At 33.5% G+C, this 14787-nt stretch overlaps 2 protein-coding genes across 3 annotated transcripts; both read left to right on the top strand.

Annotated features, from left to right (window-relative positions):
- Nucleotides 1-2711: 2711 nt before the first annotated feature.
- Nucleotides 2712-7539, top strand: LOC114745664 (E3 ubiquitin-protein ligase BIG BROTHER-like). Of its 2 annotated transcripts, none has more exons than XM_028933827.1 (9): nucleotides 2712-2736; nucleotides 3220-3292; nucleotides 3423-3579; nucleotides 4395-4623; nucleotides 4770-4804; nucleotides 5712-5759; nucleotides 6260-6387; nucleotides 6848-6956; nucleotides 7231-7539. In XM_028933827.1, exons 3-9 carry the CDS (start codon nucleotides 3457-3459, stop codon nucleotides 7285-7287), a joined length of 729 nt encoding a protein of 242 aa, XP_028789660.1. In that variant the 5' UTR covers nucleotides 2712-2736; nucleotides 3220-3292; nucleotides 3423-3456; the 3' UTR covers nucleotides 7288-7539. The 2 variants fall into 2 exon arrangements, with proteins under 2 accessions (XP_028789660.1, XP_028789661.1); XM_028933828.1 differs by lacking the exon at nucleotides 2712-2736 and adding an exon at nucleotides 2911-2979.
- A 1509-nt stretch (nucleotides 7540-9048) lies between these two features.
- LOC114745663 (uncharacterized) lies at nucleotides 9049-11930 on the top strand. The gene is made up of 6 exons (XM_028933826.1): nucleotides 9049-9336; nucleotides 9437-9489; nucleotides 9734-9789; nucleotides 9898-10404; nucleotides 11208-11388; nucleotides 11541-11930. Exons 1-6 carry the CDS (start codon nucleotides 9192-9194, stop codon nucleotides 11682-11684), a joined length of 1086 nt encoding a protein of 361 aa, XP_028789659.1. The 5' UTR covers nucleotides 9049-9191; the 3' UTR covers nucleotides 11685-11930.
- The last annotated feature ends 2857 nt before the right edge of the window (nucleotides 11931-14787 follow it).

Raw genomic sequence — 14787 nt, 5'->3', positions numbered from 1 at the left:
TCAAGTAAAAAAAAGAGGGAGGATATCAAAATAGATTATTATAGTATTTTAGGAAAAACATGTCATATTTATTATAATTAACTAACTTATCTAATTTTTCTAATCTAATTAAATTAATTAAATATATTTTATATTAAGAATTAGAAGAATATTAAATACGAGTATTCTTTCTAATAAGATATTGAAACTTTAATTTACTATATTATGAAGAAATAGCCTATTTTACTAAACCAATTTTATTAACAACTTATTTATTCTAAGCAAGTCATGCAAAGAAAATCTGTCTTGTCTCCTTGTCAACGTGACTGCGCTTTACAGATGCATTGCCCACTTACCTTTACCTGCCAATTATTTTAAGCCCTTCTATTTTTAATTTCACATTCAATATTAATAATCCCCCTCAATGCGAGTAGGTGAGAGATTGAATTCTCTCAGCTAAAATATATTTACATTGTAAAATAAATAATTTTAAATTATTGAATTTGACACGCTCAATTGAAATAGACATTCCTTATTCTTTAAATCTAAATTGTTTTCTTAAATTATAATTTGAAAAATATTTTTATTTGGGTGCTGATCATACTACTTAAATGGTATAGCTCACTAAGATTTTTATTTTATATTAATTGATTTCGATGATATATGGAATAAATATGTTTTCTTATGAATTTCAGGATTCAAAGTTTAAAAAAAAAATCAGCTTTATTGTTTATCATTATTATTATTTGTCAATGTTAAAAATTGCTAAAAAATTAATTACATATATCAATATATTAATATATTGACATTACTAACTATGTGATACCTTTCACTTTTTTTTTGACCAGCATATGCGATACCTTTCACTAAAGAGTAGTCATTGTATTACATGCAGATACTACATATAATTGGTGCATTCAATAGCCTTGAGTTTGATAAATCACTGTTCATTCAATTAAATAATAATTAATTATTTAAATTAAAGCAATTAAGATTAAATATGAAATACATGGGTCCACCTAATTATTTAATCGACAAATAACATAAAAATCTCATCCCAATCCAACGTTAAATATTAATTATTAGTACACTACTACACTCTATGTTTGTCAGGTTTATGTATTAAATATTTTCATTTGATCAACTATATTAAATATATATTTAATTTAAAGCTAGTACTACGAACAAAGTAAAAGGCGACGAAAACGAAAAGATAATAACACATATAGGCCGTATTTGGTTCACCGGAAATGAAACTCAGGAAAAAGAAATCGAGGTAAAACCATAATTTCTTATGTTTGGTTAATTTGAAACGTGTTTATTTTTGTTTTCTGATAAAATCTGGATTTTTCCAGGAGGCCATTTTACATGACCAAAACACCCTTCCTCATTTTTTAAATGCCATTGTTTAATTTCTTTCTTTTTTTTTAAAAAAAATGTATCTCTTCGATTGTTCAACTTCTAGGATGAGATTATTTCATGATAAGTTGGAATGTAAAGCCTCTGTGGGGGTAATAATGGCCATCATGATGGCGTGAAATGTGAAGAGCAAGTATGGAAGAGTATTTTTTTCCTTTTATTTTTAAAATTGTTTTAGGGACATCACAGTCATTTTACATTTTTGGCTTCCTTTTCCATCCGAGTTTTTTGTCATCCTAGACATATTTGAGTCACGCTACGCAGCTCAAAAAAAAAAGAAAAAAACAAAAAAGAATCATGTTACATCTAGCATTTTAAAACAATTTTTTAAAATAAATCTAACATTTTAAAATATTCTTTAGGTATATTTAGCACCCAAAAATATTTTAGTGCAATTTTATACTCACTAATTTGGAGTCATAGATGCACCAAAAAATAATTTCAAATGATAGATATACCTAAAAAAATATTTTAAAATACTAGATATACTAAAATATATTTTTAAAAATATTAGATGCACATAAAATATTTTAGTATTCTGGATACAATTGAAAACAACATATTGAGGAGCTGTTTGGGTAAAAGTTAAAACATAATTTTTAAAAAATTTTATAATATACGAAATAAATATGTAAAAAAATTTTTATCTTGTTTTATGTGAAAATATTTTTTTAAATACTTTAGAGGTTACCAAACACTCTCTTCAAACTAAACTATTTAGAGTGAAAGATGTATCAAAAAATAATCTAGCATAAGAGACACATCTGAAAAATGTTTTAGTATACTAGATACATCAAAATATAATTGAAAAAATTATTTAGAAACATCGGATCCACTATAAAACATTTTAGAGGTGTGAAGGTGATTAAAAACACCATACTTTTAAACTTAATTTGTTTTTATTTTCATTACAATGATTTCGTCGGACAAAAGAACCAAACGGGGCCTTAGAAGAAGTCCAAGTGTCGTCGTTTAGTTAATCTGGATCTGGCGTGTCTCTGAATTTCGGCATAAAATAAAGCGCCACCAAAACAATGAGAGGGAAACTCGGATGACAGAGAAACGGAGCCCCAAGCGAAACCAAAGCACGACGAAACCAAACAAAACTGCAAGTGAGAGCCTCCCTCATCGATAAAACCCCCCACACACTCTCTTTCCTTTCTTCTCTTCTCCTTCTTCTTCCTCTGTCCTCCCTCCCCCCCCCCCCCCCTCACTCTCTCGACTTGGATTCTCGTAATTCGATAGTTTGGGGTTTCCACACTCCAGGGCTTCTTTGATTCCTTGCTCTGTACCTTTTCTTCTTCGGTTCACGAGAGCTTTGTTTGGAATGTGAAGCAGGTAAGAGGCATATGTGAAAATTTTAGTCTCTGTTTGATTACTCTGGAATCTGAGGAAAATGCATTGTATGAGAGGTAGTTATGGAGTTTGTCCTTTTGCCTGTCAATTTTCGTAGAAATGCCATGAAACCGAGGCAAATTTTTTAAAAGAAGCAGGCGAGAATCTCGTGTGACCTGTAAGCTTCTCTCCTGGATTACGCTCCTGGACACGGAGCAATGTGCGTCAAATGAGATATGAGAGGAGGTTCAGATCACGGATTAAGATATCTTTACTTTGGTTTGATTTTGCTGTAAATCAGACGGAGTTTTAACTGAAATTTTCTGATTAATTATTTCCGCTTTTTCTTTCGCCTGACTGGTGATATTTTGAGAGAAGTACGTAATGATGCCTCAAGATGTGTAATGTTGATTGGTTTTTGGTCTCCGGATTCAGGGAACTCAGAGAATGGCCATTGGTTCTAACCAGTCGAACCTTTCTTTTCAGGATTGATGAAGATACCTCGCACTGCATTCTGTTGAATTCGAAAGAGCTTGACCGTGTAAGGGAGACGAGTTGTGTAAGTTTCCTCTTCTTATTTTAAACTTACTGATTATTGATATTTGTTGGTTTGGCTTCCTCGTTTCTTAAAATCAATATTTAACGTTCGATTATGATTTGATTTTTATTTTGTTGTTTTTTCCCCGCAGTTCTTTTGAAAAGTACTGTTTCAATAATAGACCAATGGAGGTACATTACATAGATACGGGCTTTCCTTACACTGTTACTGAAAGCTTCATGGACTTCTTTGAAGGCCTCACGTATGTGCCATCGAATTGTCTCCACCCCGGCTCCGTGCCTGATCAGGTTTTACTTATATCCTTTCATTTCGTCAAGCCTCTTGAGCTCTTTCAATAAATTCTATAAATGCCCGTGGTAGAATGTGATGGGGTAAAATGTTTTGGCAAGAAGGTTTAGTTTGATACTATCCATGAGTAGTACTACCATAAATACCAAATACGGGTGAAGAGGAATGAGATGAGAAAACTACTGTTTAATCAGTTTTATGCATAATTCTTAGATGGCTGTAATATACTGATCCATGATACCAAAATATTCAGGGATTTTAGAATGCTTGAATGAGTTATGGGCTTAGGGTTATTTTGAGTGATAAAATATTCTGGTAGTTCTATCTTTCTCCCGTAAATTTTTCCTTTTTCTTCTTTCCTCCTGTTCTGTATCGGTGGCTTGTTGTAAAAAGCCAGTAATTTGTTCTTCCTAAATTGAAGTCTAGTCTCGTGAGGAGCACTCATTGTTAGGATTAGAGCGAAATTTCATCTGTATTTGACTATTAGTTAACAGTTTAGTAATCATCCGAAAGTTTCACATAGAAGCAGGAACGGTTGCTTCTTTGAGCTCAACTGCAATTGTATAGGATGATGTTGTATCAGAAGCTATTCTGTAACACAGTAATATTTCTGTCCTTATAATTGATGCCGTCTTCAGATTTGAATTGGTATCTCTTTTATAGTGTCCTGAACCACCAATGCATTGATCTGACGCTCCCAAAATTATCAAGTCATTTTGCTAGCATTAGCTCTGTTACTTCCATAATTCTAGTTGTTTTGTTCAACTGAACTTGATCATGACATCTTGTCAATTATCATATGTCGTCTTTACAGGAATGTGCCAACTGGATGATGAATATGAGCCCATATAAATATGAAATGTCTGGCCCTTTGTGTCCATCTTATTTTGGTTATCCTGAATATACCTTTCCCTTACCAAGGATGGAGGTCAACAGGGGACAGTGGGAAAGCCCTTCAACGGTGACCGTTGAGGAGCCTGCCACAACAGACTCTTTGTCCAGAAGAGATGGAGTCGCTGGCATGCAGACTATTCCTGAAGAATGTCGGTTCAAACTTATTTCATTTTTATTATATGCATGAAATAATGATCATATGGGGAAGGATTTCTGAATTTCGCAATTTAATTATAGTCACTGAATATTATGAAAATTGTATGATAGCACCTCTCATTTTGGGTTTCTATTGCAGGCAGCCCTAATCATCAAGATTTCCGTGGTACTCAGGTAGGCATCTTTCTTGTCAATGGGGCTGACTGGGGGCTTTAAGTATTTTCTTATTTATATTTTACAGTCTCTAAGGTATGGGTACTGGGACCTTATAACTGAAAAACAGAATACAGATTACTGGTTGGCTGAGGATGGCATTGCAAACTTCCATCACCAATCATATTCTATTCACCCAGCCTTCGCACTTGTTCAAAGAAAGTATTTGTTTATCAATAAATATTTATTTGCAAACCTGTGAAATTGACATCCCTCTCAGAACTATGCAGTCAAGACTGCCTAGACTGACAGTAAGAGTACATATGGAGCTATATATGCTAGACTTATTAGGATAGCCTGGTAAAGCTTACAAGCGTTATCCATATATGCTAGTTGTAAAGCACAGTTATAATAAATTGGAAGATCATGATAATTGATAAAGCAGACACCAAAGAGGGCGGCCTTTAAATTGTTATTCCTTACTTTGACCTCTCATTATTAACAGATATTTATGACGTTTTTAAATGATTCTGCATGATGGAATTTTTACTTCTCACTGTGATTCTTATTTTCAAATCATTTTCCTCTCCTTCTATGTCTTTGCTTATTCCTGTCCTTAATCTTGATGAATTTTTTTAGCTACAAAAGGCAGTGATATTATGTCCAGGATGAATTCTTTATACCGATTTTTTATTGAGTACATTATGCTTTATAAATCGCTGTAAGCTCCAGAAACTTAGATTTAGTTTATCAGAAATAAGAGAAGGGAGATATGGTTGCAGTTCAGTAGTTCAAGTTCTTGATTTCAGCAAGATGTCACCCCTTGCTAGTATCTGCAATTTTCAACTCGTAACCTAATAAACAAAAACAGGATCTAACATTTGCTATTAGAAACAATTGTCTAACCTTTTTTGTGCACTACCTGCAGGTTGTATGGCAGCAAGACGGCATTGATCCCGATAATATGACTTATGAGGTGTGATGCAAATGCTTGTACATTTATATGGCTTCAAATTTTTTTTTCCTAAAAATTGTACGGACTTTCTTTTCAGCGATTTGATTATCATGTCCAATTTTTCGTGGTGCAATTAGATGCCATGTCACATCCTTGCAGGAGGGACATTAGGTAGATAGCATAAGAAATTTCAGGCCCCAAAGTTCTCAATTTTTCAGGAGGGTCATGTATCTTTAGCAGTTTACAGAGTCTTTTCATTGATTTTACAGTATAAATTGTTTGGGAAACTTCTCGTGCATACAAATGAAATATTTTGAAGGATGAAGATGTTAACCATTATTTTGATGTGATAGTTCTAAGCAATATAAAAATGCATATGGGTTTAGAAACAGGTTATTTCTAATAAGATGCAGGAAGTTTGTGTTAGAGGGAAGACTTCCTTTGAGAAGGTGGTTCACATTTTGAGAAATGAAGTTGATTTGACGATGGCCATTTTTTAATCTTTTAAATTTATATTGCAGGAACTACTGGACTTGGGCGAGGCAGTTGGAACTCAAAGCAGAGGCCTCTCCAAAGAACTGATTGATTTGCTTCCAGTCTCAAAATACAATTTTAGAAGCATGTTTAAAAGGAAAAATTATGGGAAAAGGTAGATTCCTGGTTCTTTTCTTTTTTCTGAATATGTGACAATGAGGGGAATGGATAATAGGAATATAGTGGTGAAAGTTATCTCGCCTTCTTTGGGAAGCTGGGTGAATATGAGCGTAACATAAAATGTGAATATTTAACCTTCAAATCTCATGCAAATTTTACCTATTAAAATTTGGAAGGAAAGTGAAGCTATTATTTGGACATGAGCTTATGTTTGTAGGCTGCACGTTTTGATTAAAATATAGAAGTTTGAGTAGCTTCTCATTTCTCTCAATTTCAATGACATCTAAGCAAGAGAGAAGAAAGATACTTGTAACTGATTTTCCCCTTTTGTGACTCCGGGAAGATATACAAACTCCCCCTCCCACGTTTTTTTTTTTTCTTCCCATTTGTGTCTGAGTCTATTCTCTCATTCCCAAGTTCACTATTCGGTAATGATCCAAGTGCATGAAAAACAGGTGTGTGATTTGTCAGATGACCTACAAAAGAGGTGACCAACAAATGAAATTGCCATGCACGCACGTTTACCATAGTGAATGCATCTCCAAATGGCTTAGCATTAACAAGGTCAGTCATTGATGCATTCTTTCAAGGCACACTTATCTGATGGCCAAAACAAAAGGTTACGCTTTTCTGAAGGATGGATGAATCTTCTGGGGGACTTTACTGTAAATTTTTTAAATCAAAATATAACTGGTGAATATTATTTTTTGGGAAAAAAAACATTTTTATTCTATTGACTTCCAAATGTTATAATTTTACACGGGAAAAAAATTCAACAAGTGTACCTTGTTTGTGTTCTTTGTTAAGCTGAACCTCGTTTTGTGGCATTCTTTTTCAGAAGTGCCCAGTTTGCAACACTGAGGTGTTTGGAGAGCATTCAAGGAATCAGCATTAAGATGTTGAAAACAGAAGAAATCCGGAGGTTTTATCAACTCTGTTAACCTCCCCCCCCCCCCTTTCTTCCTTCCACCTTGATTTTGCTCCTTTTTTTGCAGTAGCAATCTGATTACACGTAGTTAGGAACACTAGAAAGAACTCAGCGGCTACATGTTATGTAATAAGTGTTCTCTAGAAACATCCATAACAGTCGTCAGTCGCATCTTCTGGTAGCTAATGAAATTTGAGTTATGTAACCGTGTCTTGTGTTCTTTTATTCCTCAGATTCTCCCTCCTTGCTCCAGGTCTCTTCACATTGATTCCATGTGCATATAATATTTGGGGATATATGCATGTGCTTAATACTATGGCCAAAAGAGAAAAGACTAAAGGGGTGTTTCCAAACTATAGTTTCAAAAGTGCTTTTACGGTTTATGAAGTAAATATGTAAAGAAGTTTGTTTTGTTTTGCGGAAAAGTGCTTCTGAGAAGCACTTTTTAATATTGCCAAACACCCCTTAAGTCTCCTTAACTTCTTTTGAAATTTAGTTAAATTACACATGAGGATGCCAGTTTCAAGTTTCAGGAATCGAAACATGAATTAAGTTTAGAATTTAAGTTACTCTGTGTGATTATTACAAATTACAAATGGTTCAATAATAGTTGGTCTGAAAGATTTATTTGCAGTATATGGATTTAGTTGCTGTTAACGTGAAGCGATATCTTCTGCGTCATTTGTACTAGGTATTTGGGAAGACACCAACGTTTGGCTACAAACTATTTTATTAGGAAGGCTGACTACGCTTCCAGTCTGTTATCTTCACATAATTTCATTTTCCTAAAACCAGGCATGGACCGTAAATGAAAATAGCTTAGGTAATTATGCGTTTACTTACGTTAGTTTTTTTTTTTAAAACCAAAATTGGGGCATCTAGATTTTTTAACATATCATTTACCATGCGATTAGCTCTTGGCATTAACACTTCTAATTCACATTTTAACCTGAAATTTACTTACTGTAATTTAATTTTGAAAAATTATATATAGTATATAAGTTTTTTTCTAAATGCCACGTTTTCTCCTTTAATTGTAAGCAAATTATATTAAGAGCTTAGTTAAATTATTTTTTTTACCATTTGACTTTTTGACCTTCGACATACAATGCCCGAATTGTCTTTTAATAGAGATTTTTCTTACACAATATACAATTTTTAAATTGAAGTTGTTTAGTTTTTAACTGTTGTATAAGAATAAAATTATATTTTTACATAATAAATATCAATTTCGTTTATAAAAATCTATTCACATTAAAAGACCAAAAATATTAACACCATAAAAACCTTTCATTTAAATAATAAAACATAATGAATAAGCTCATGGGGATAAATTTATTACTTAACTGACTTGACTTGTGCGAAGTTTTTAATTACCTTTTTTTTCTCTTTTGCCAACGTTGCGTATATGAAGTTTATGCAAGTGTACATAAGTATTTCTAAACGGTGGCAAAAAAAAAAGTATTTCTAAAATATAATAATTTTTGTGCTACTTCCTATGTGAAAATAAAAACTTGTGTGTGCATTACTTTCTTTTTTATTTCACATGCACTATAAGAGCACGATCCGGGTGCAGCATTCCTAAAATAAATCCGAGCGCACCAGAAGAAAACTCAGCTGCAAGTCAATGACGGACGAGTCTCTAACGGTCAGAGAATTTAGTAACACCTATTTTCCCCAACGTTCACTACTTCACTCTCCACCTTCCTCGATCCCATAACGGCTACATCTACACCTTCCTTCTCTCTCCCATTCTTCCACTCCTCATTTTCTGAACTTCGCTCTCTGCAGCCCCCCGCTTCCCCATTTTCTGGGTCTCCTTCATATCCCTCCCTCTTTCTCTCACTCTCTTCCTCCCCTTTGTGTGAGTAATGGAACCTGCGAAGATTGACTGGAAGAGATTGGAATGGCACTTTGTAGAAGACGAAAAATACGAGCACATTAACGCACCAAAATGGGTCGATTTCTTGGCCCCAGACAAATCCGTGGACGATGAGGACTGGTTTTGCAGACCCGGTTAGAATTTGCGTCTCTTCTATGATTCATTTACACTATTTTCTCACCTGGGTTTCTTAAATTTTGCTTCTTTAATGGTTCTTGGTAATGGTCATTTCAGATTGCAAGCATCCCAAGACGGTGGACGATTTTCTCAGATCGACTCCTTCAAAGGTTCCATTCTTATTTGCTTGTGTTTTTCAGACCCTTGTATCAAGAAACTCAAGAACATTAAGATTTAACAATCTCGAGCTAGCCAGATCAGATAAACTCTTACGATATTAGTATATGACTTGCTAATTATGTTTTCAAAGCCTTTTGCCAAATTTCTGAGGTGTGGGTTCTGATCCTTGGCCTATATAATGCTCTTTTTAACTTTTTTCTTGCTCATTTTTTTTTTTTTTTAAATTTCTTGAAGCTTTTGAGCTCGGCTGATTCCCCAGGACTTCTTCCATTGAGTGACCAAAACAGGAGGTACTTATCAAGATCCCTTTTGCCCCCTTTTAATGGTATTGTAAGCTCTGTGTATTATAGAATATAGAATTTCAGTGACTAAGTTTCATATATTGGATCTTGGTATAGAGATCAGAAGTTAAAGAGAAGGGTGCCCCCCCTATCTTCGGCTTCCCCTGATGGTAAGCTCAAATTCAACCAAGACAGTGAGAACCAAAACCCAAACCTGGTGACACCACCAAGTAATCTATTCAAATCAATGAAGGCATCAATCAAGTCAAGTGAAGAGAAAAAGAAACTCATTCATGACACATCACAGAACAGCAAGGTGCCTTCACTGAGATCCACACTCTCAGCGAAGAATTTGTTTGCAGGGCGGCCAATCTTGAGCCAAATCACCGAATTCTGTAATGAACTGAAGAAATTGGCAACAAGAGCTACAGAGAGAGAGAATGATGAAAATATGAGTGAGGTGAAAAGTGAAGAGGGCGAGGAGAATCAAAAAACAAAGACAGGGCCTCCACCTGTTCAGCCTTTAGAACAGTCAGTTAAGGAAGAGAAAGAAAGGAAGCCGCTGCTTGAAGTGACAAAAAAATCTGAGGAAAGCAGCAATAAACCGAAGCTGCAGAGAAAGAAGTAAGCTTAATATCCTTCTGTATCCATATGCATGTGCTTACTCAGTATCTATGAAACATTAACACAAACATGTTGGCATTTGCATCACATATAAATCTCAGCTTTTTCAGCTCTTTTTTCCCATGTAGTAATCAACTTCCATGAAAAACACTATTCAGGTTTGTGGTTGCTTTTTAGGTTAGGACAGTGGCTGCAAAATACATTGACTCTAACAAAGACACGTGGCATAATCATCACTTGTAAATCTTAATCTTTTTTACCTTCCCTTTAGTGATCTACTTCCAGAGAAAAACACTAGTCGGATTTGTCCATGCCTTTTAGCTTAGTGCAGTGACTGCAAAATGCTCTATAGTTTCATTTCGCTTTGTATCTATATCCTTAGGTTTACTTGGTATCCATTAAACATTGACCATTAACAGAGATAAGCAGCTTTAGTATAAGTTGTTAATCTCAAATTTTTGAGCTTTCCATTTAGTGATATCCTTTCGTTGAAAAACGTCGTTGAGGCTTGTACCTGCCTTGTAGCTTAGTACGTATTTGGACTGCAAAATTCTCTGTAGTTTCCAGTAGTTACTACTGTTTAAAACATATATATTGATCTGATGAAAGGAATAACAAAATCTCCATTGATTGGTTGTACTCATCTTCAATCGAGCAAGACAGATAGAATTACTTTCATGCCCGACTGTTTAGGCTTCTTATATTATATAAACATGGTTGTACGTCAATCAAAAGATTGTGACTGTGAACTATTGCAAGTTATTATATTCTGTTAATCATTCGTTTATTATTCTATTCTGCAGAAGAGCGGATGAGACTGAAAATATGCCTATTCTGCTGGACTTGGAGAATGTGAGACGCAAGAAAGATGAGAATTTACTGCAAATTCGCACAAACCCTCCCTCTCCTCAGTGCTTCTCTGCCACTCGTGATCGTGATCCAAATAAAACTACCCCTTCAAAGGCTTCCAAATCCAGATTAAGGGTGTGTAGCTAACTGCAATTTATTACCGTACACATATATTACCTGCTAGTGTACAGGCACCACATGCTTTCTTTTCCCAGTTGCCGATCTGGACTTGCATTTTTACTGTTCTATAACTAAATGTTATCACCGATGTACTTAAAATCTTGCAGGAGAGAGGTGTTCTTCAAGCGGTTGTGCAAAAGGAGGAGGAATTTCCTGAGAACAATAGCCAAGACATGTCAGTAGCTGATGGAAAGGAAGCAAGAGCTTTGGACGTGTTCTGGTTCTTGAAGCCTTGCTCATTATCCAGCTAGCTAACTGAGACAAGCCCGGGAAAATTGCTATACTTGATTCTTTTATTCTTTATATATCTCTAGAACACAGAGTCCTGCAGAAAACCACACTAGTTTATTTAGGTTCATAGTCATTCTTTTATTATTGTATCTTCTTACTTCCATATTCTACAAAGTGATAAGAGGAACCTGAAACTTAAGGATTCATCAATACTTGTATTAAACCAAAGACTTGGGAATAAAATGTTGTATCTGCCCCTTTCTTCTCTCTTTCCCCCCACTTTTTTACCCATCTTGGCAATTATTGTGCTTTCTGGGATTGAAGCTATAAAAAAGCATGAGTAGAAGATGATGATGGATGTTAAGCAGCCCGTCAAAACAGCAAATTAAATACAAAATATTACAATAAAATTTGTTAAGAAAATAGTTGTTTTTCAACTCTGGTCAGAGACAATCCAGTACATCTATATAGATCCAATTTTTGTTTTGCCAATTATATAGATCCAAATTGAACCATATTATTTATAACTTTGCGAACTTGTAACTGTTTATGGTTTATGAATTTTACATTGATCATACTTGCCAGAAAAACGCCTATATGATATACCCAGTCAAAACATGTCTATCCATTAAAAAAGTTGAAATGTAAGAGGTACTAGCTAAGTCAAGAAATTACCGTCCCTAAACTATAGCCTCAGATAAATTTTATTATATGCATGGATGGTGACTTGATCTCAAAACTGATGAGTCTGGTATAATTTAAGCATGGAAAGAAAAACAAGGGAAAATATGAGAAGAGAAAGAAACTTGTCTGTCTACTCAAAAAAAAAAAATTGGCCAAAAAAAGTGTCTACTGAAAAAAAAAAACAAACTTATATGTTCATTTCTTAAGAGAAATGCATTGGGGGGTACATTTTTTTTTCCCCTATTGTTGACAGACCTTGAGTATTCCTTTTTATCATTTTCCAAAAATAAAAAAAAAAAAGATAATACTTACGTTAAGTTTTTTATATTTATTGTGTCAAGTTTCAACCAGACATTATCATGTGTACTATTTTTTAAATATTATTATTTAATTATAAACTTACATAAAAAAAATAGGATGCATAGTCATATGTAATTAAAAAACTTAACATAATAAGTATAATGAGCTTGATCTAAGTATCTTTCTAAAAAAATGCATATATTGTGCATTTCTTTCAAGAAATACATCATTTCAAATCCAAGAAATGAACTTATGACATCATTATTGTCCAAGTTTAACTAGATAGAAAGGACTCAAATTTATATTTCTTATTATGATGTACTAGGATAAGAAAGCTTGACATTGTCAATAACATGTAGCTTAGCGTGTTCTAGGCGTAAAAAAACCACACCAATCCATCCCAAACTTGATGATTAAATAAGTGAGAGGTCATGAGCCCAATTCCTTTTATAACGTCAAGCTACTAATTCCAAAAAGAAAGCTTGAAATTAACTTTTACTGTAAGAGCGCACAAGAGTTAAATGGCTGAAAAAGCAAAAGCTTGATTATGACATTGTTAACTTTCACTTTGAAAGTTTGCAAAAGAGGCATAAAAAGCAAAATGCAAATTTCTTACTAAACAAGTTATTGTTCTTTCTCAGGTAGCAAAGTGATTGATTCTTTTGGTTAAAAAAAAGTGATTGAAAGTCTTGAAAAAGCATATAAACTATCTGAATTCTATGCTTATGGCTTATAATGATTATAGATACCTATCACAAATCTTAATCAACTAAATCAAGATGGTCCAAATTAAAATTATTGGACAGACCTCTCCACTATAGTGAGTAAAAGATGACTTTGACATGCCCTTTTGAAATAAGATTGGTCTCGTATTAATGTTTGGAGCATATAGGCAAAGTTGTTTTTGTTTGTGAAAATTTCCTAAAGAAAAATTATACGAAAAGACCTTAAAAATAAAAAAAATTGCAAATAAATACATGTTATAATATTAATATTGGTTTTGACAATAACTAATAAACAAAAGATAACAACTTTTGTGAACAAGTCCCTGCATATAATTTTTCAATTTTTAAGATTTATTTTTGTGATTTTTCGTTTCCCAAATTACCGTAAAAATAGGACTCAATAAAATAATCCATCCCTTACTTTATACGGCGGCTATAGTTATATATGTATGTAAAAGAATCCAAAGTTATTTACTACGCTAAGAGCCTTTGTTTAATAACACTCCATACCTTCTCTCTTAAGGATCAAAGTGAGCATCTGGTCCCTTCCCCTGCGAGGTTATATTTTTTGAGATTGGATTGATATAATAAGCTTAGCAAGAAATGCATTTATTAATTAGTAAAATGTACTTTTTGCTGCAAATATGAAACATTTCCTTTTAAACTTTTTGAATGCACGAGAAAGCATCTCGATACCAGGTACCAACGTCGGTGTTACATTAGAGGCCTCTTTTTAACAATCAATCACAGCGTCAGTATATAATTAATGATAAATTAATCAGTTGACAAACAAGATATTGATTTTAGTGCATTGCTAAAAACATCTTATATCTTCGATCATGCGGATCTCCTGATTAATACAATTTTCAATGTTTTGCAACCAAACAATTTTTTTCTAAGCATAGGTATTTTTTTATTGGAAACAATCTTATTCAAGATGCTACCAGATCTTAAATGTGAATACCTCTTCTAGCGAGGACTTAGACCTTAATTTTTGGAAAAAGATGGTTTGTTATACTGTGAAACTAGCTTTTTTTTTTTACTAGACTTGACCTTCCAATAAAACAATCGATTCTTGGAAAAAGATTATGTCCTGGCCAATCTCTCTCGGGATCCCTCGTGGCAGGGGAAATATTGCCTCCCACTTTATTTATAAGTTTCCAATTTAAAAAGAAGTGTGATTTATTTTATAAGTTTTAATTTTAGTTTGTCCAATATTTAATGTATTTTTTAATTTTTTTAATTATTTATTCTCTCTTATTTTATTTTCACATATATCCTCTTTCATCCTTTTCTTATTTATTGTAAGGACATATTTAAAAACAAAAGTATATCTTTTTCAAATTTATTGTCATAACTAATTTTTTTATTCACAAATTAATTATGTGAAAGTTATACTCCTCTGGTCTTAAAT

This window comes from Neltuma alba, unplaced genomic scaffold (genome assembly GCF_004799145.2).
Source record: "Neltuma alba isolate B1F8T4 unplaced genomic scaffold, ASM479914v2 tig00004747_pilon, whole genome shotgun sequence".
Taxonomy (NCBI): domain Eukaryota; kingdom Viridiplantae; phylum Streptophyta; class Magnoliopsida; order Fabales; family Fabaceae; genus Neltuma; species Neltuma alba.
Note: the sequence above shows the minus strand (reverse complement) of the source record. Positions and strands in the feature narration are given on the sequence as shown.

Coding starts and splice junctions, on each gene's coding strand:
- LOC114745664 (XM_028933827.1), top strand. CDS start 3,457: ATGGAGGTACATTACATAGATACGGGCTTTCCTTACACTGTTACTGAA. Junction 4,805..5,711: donor AAGATTTCCGTGGTACTCAG/GTAGGCATCTTT, acceptor CACTACCTGCAG/GTTGTATGGCAGCAAGACGG. Junction 5,760..6,259: donor CCGATAATATGACTTATGAG/GTGTGATGCAAA, acceptor TTTATATTGCAG/GAACTACTGGACTTGGGCGA.
- LOC114745663 (XM_028933826.1), top strand. CDS start 9,192: ATGGAACCTGCGAAGATTGACTGGAAGAGATTGGAATGGCACTTTGTA. Junction 9,790..9,897: donor TTGAGTGACCAAAACAGGAG/GTACTTATCAAG, acceptor ATCTTGGTATAG/AGATCAGAAGTTAAAGAGAA. Junction 11,389..11,540: donor CTTCCAAATCCAGATTAAGG/GTGTGTAGCTAA, acceptor AAAATCTTGCAG/GAGAGAGGTGTTCTTCAAGC.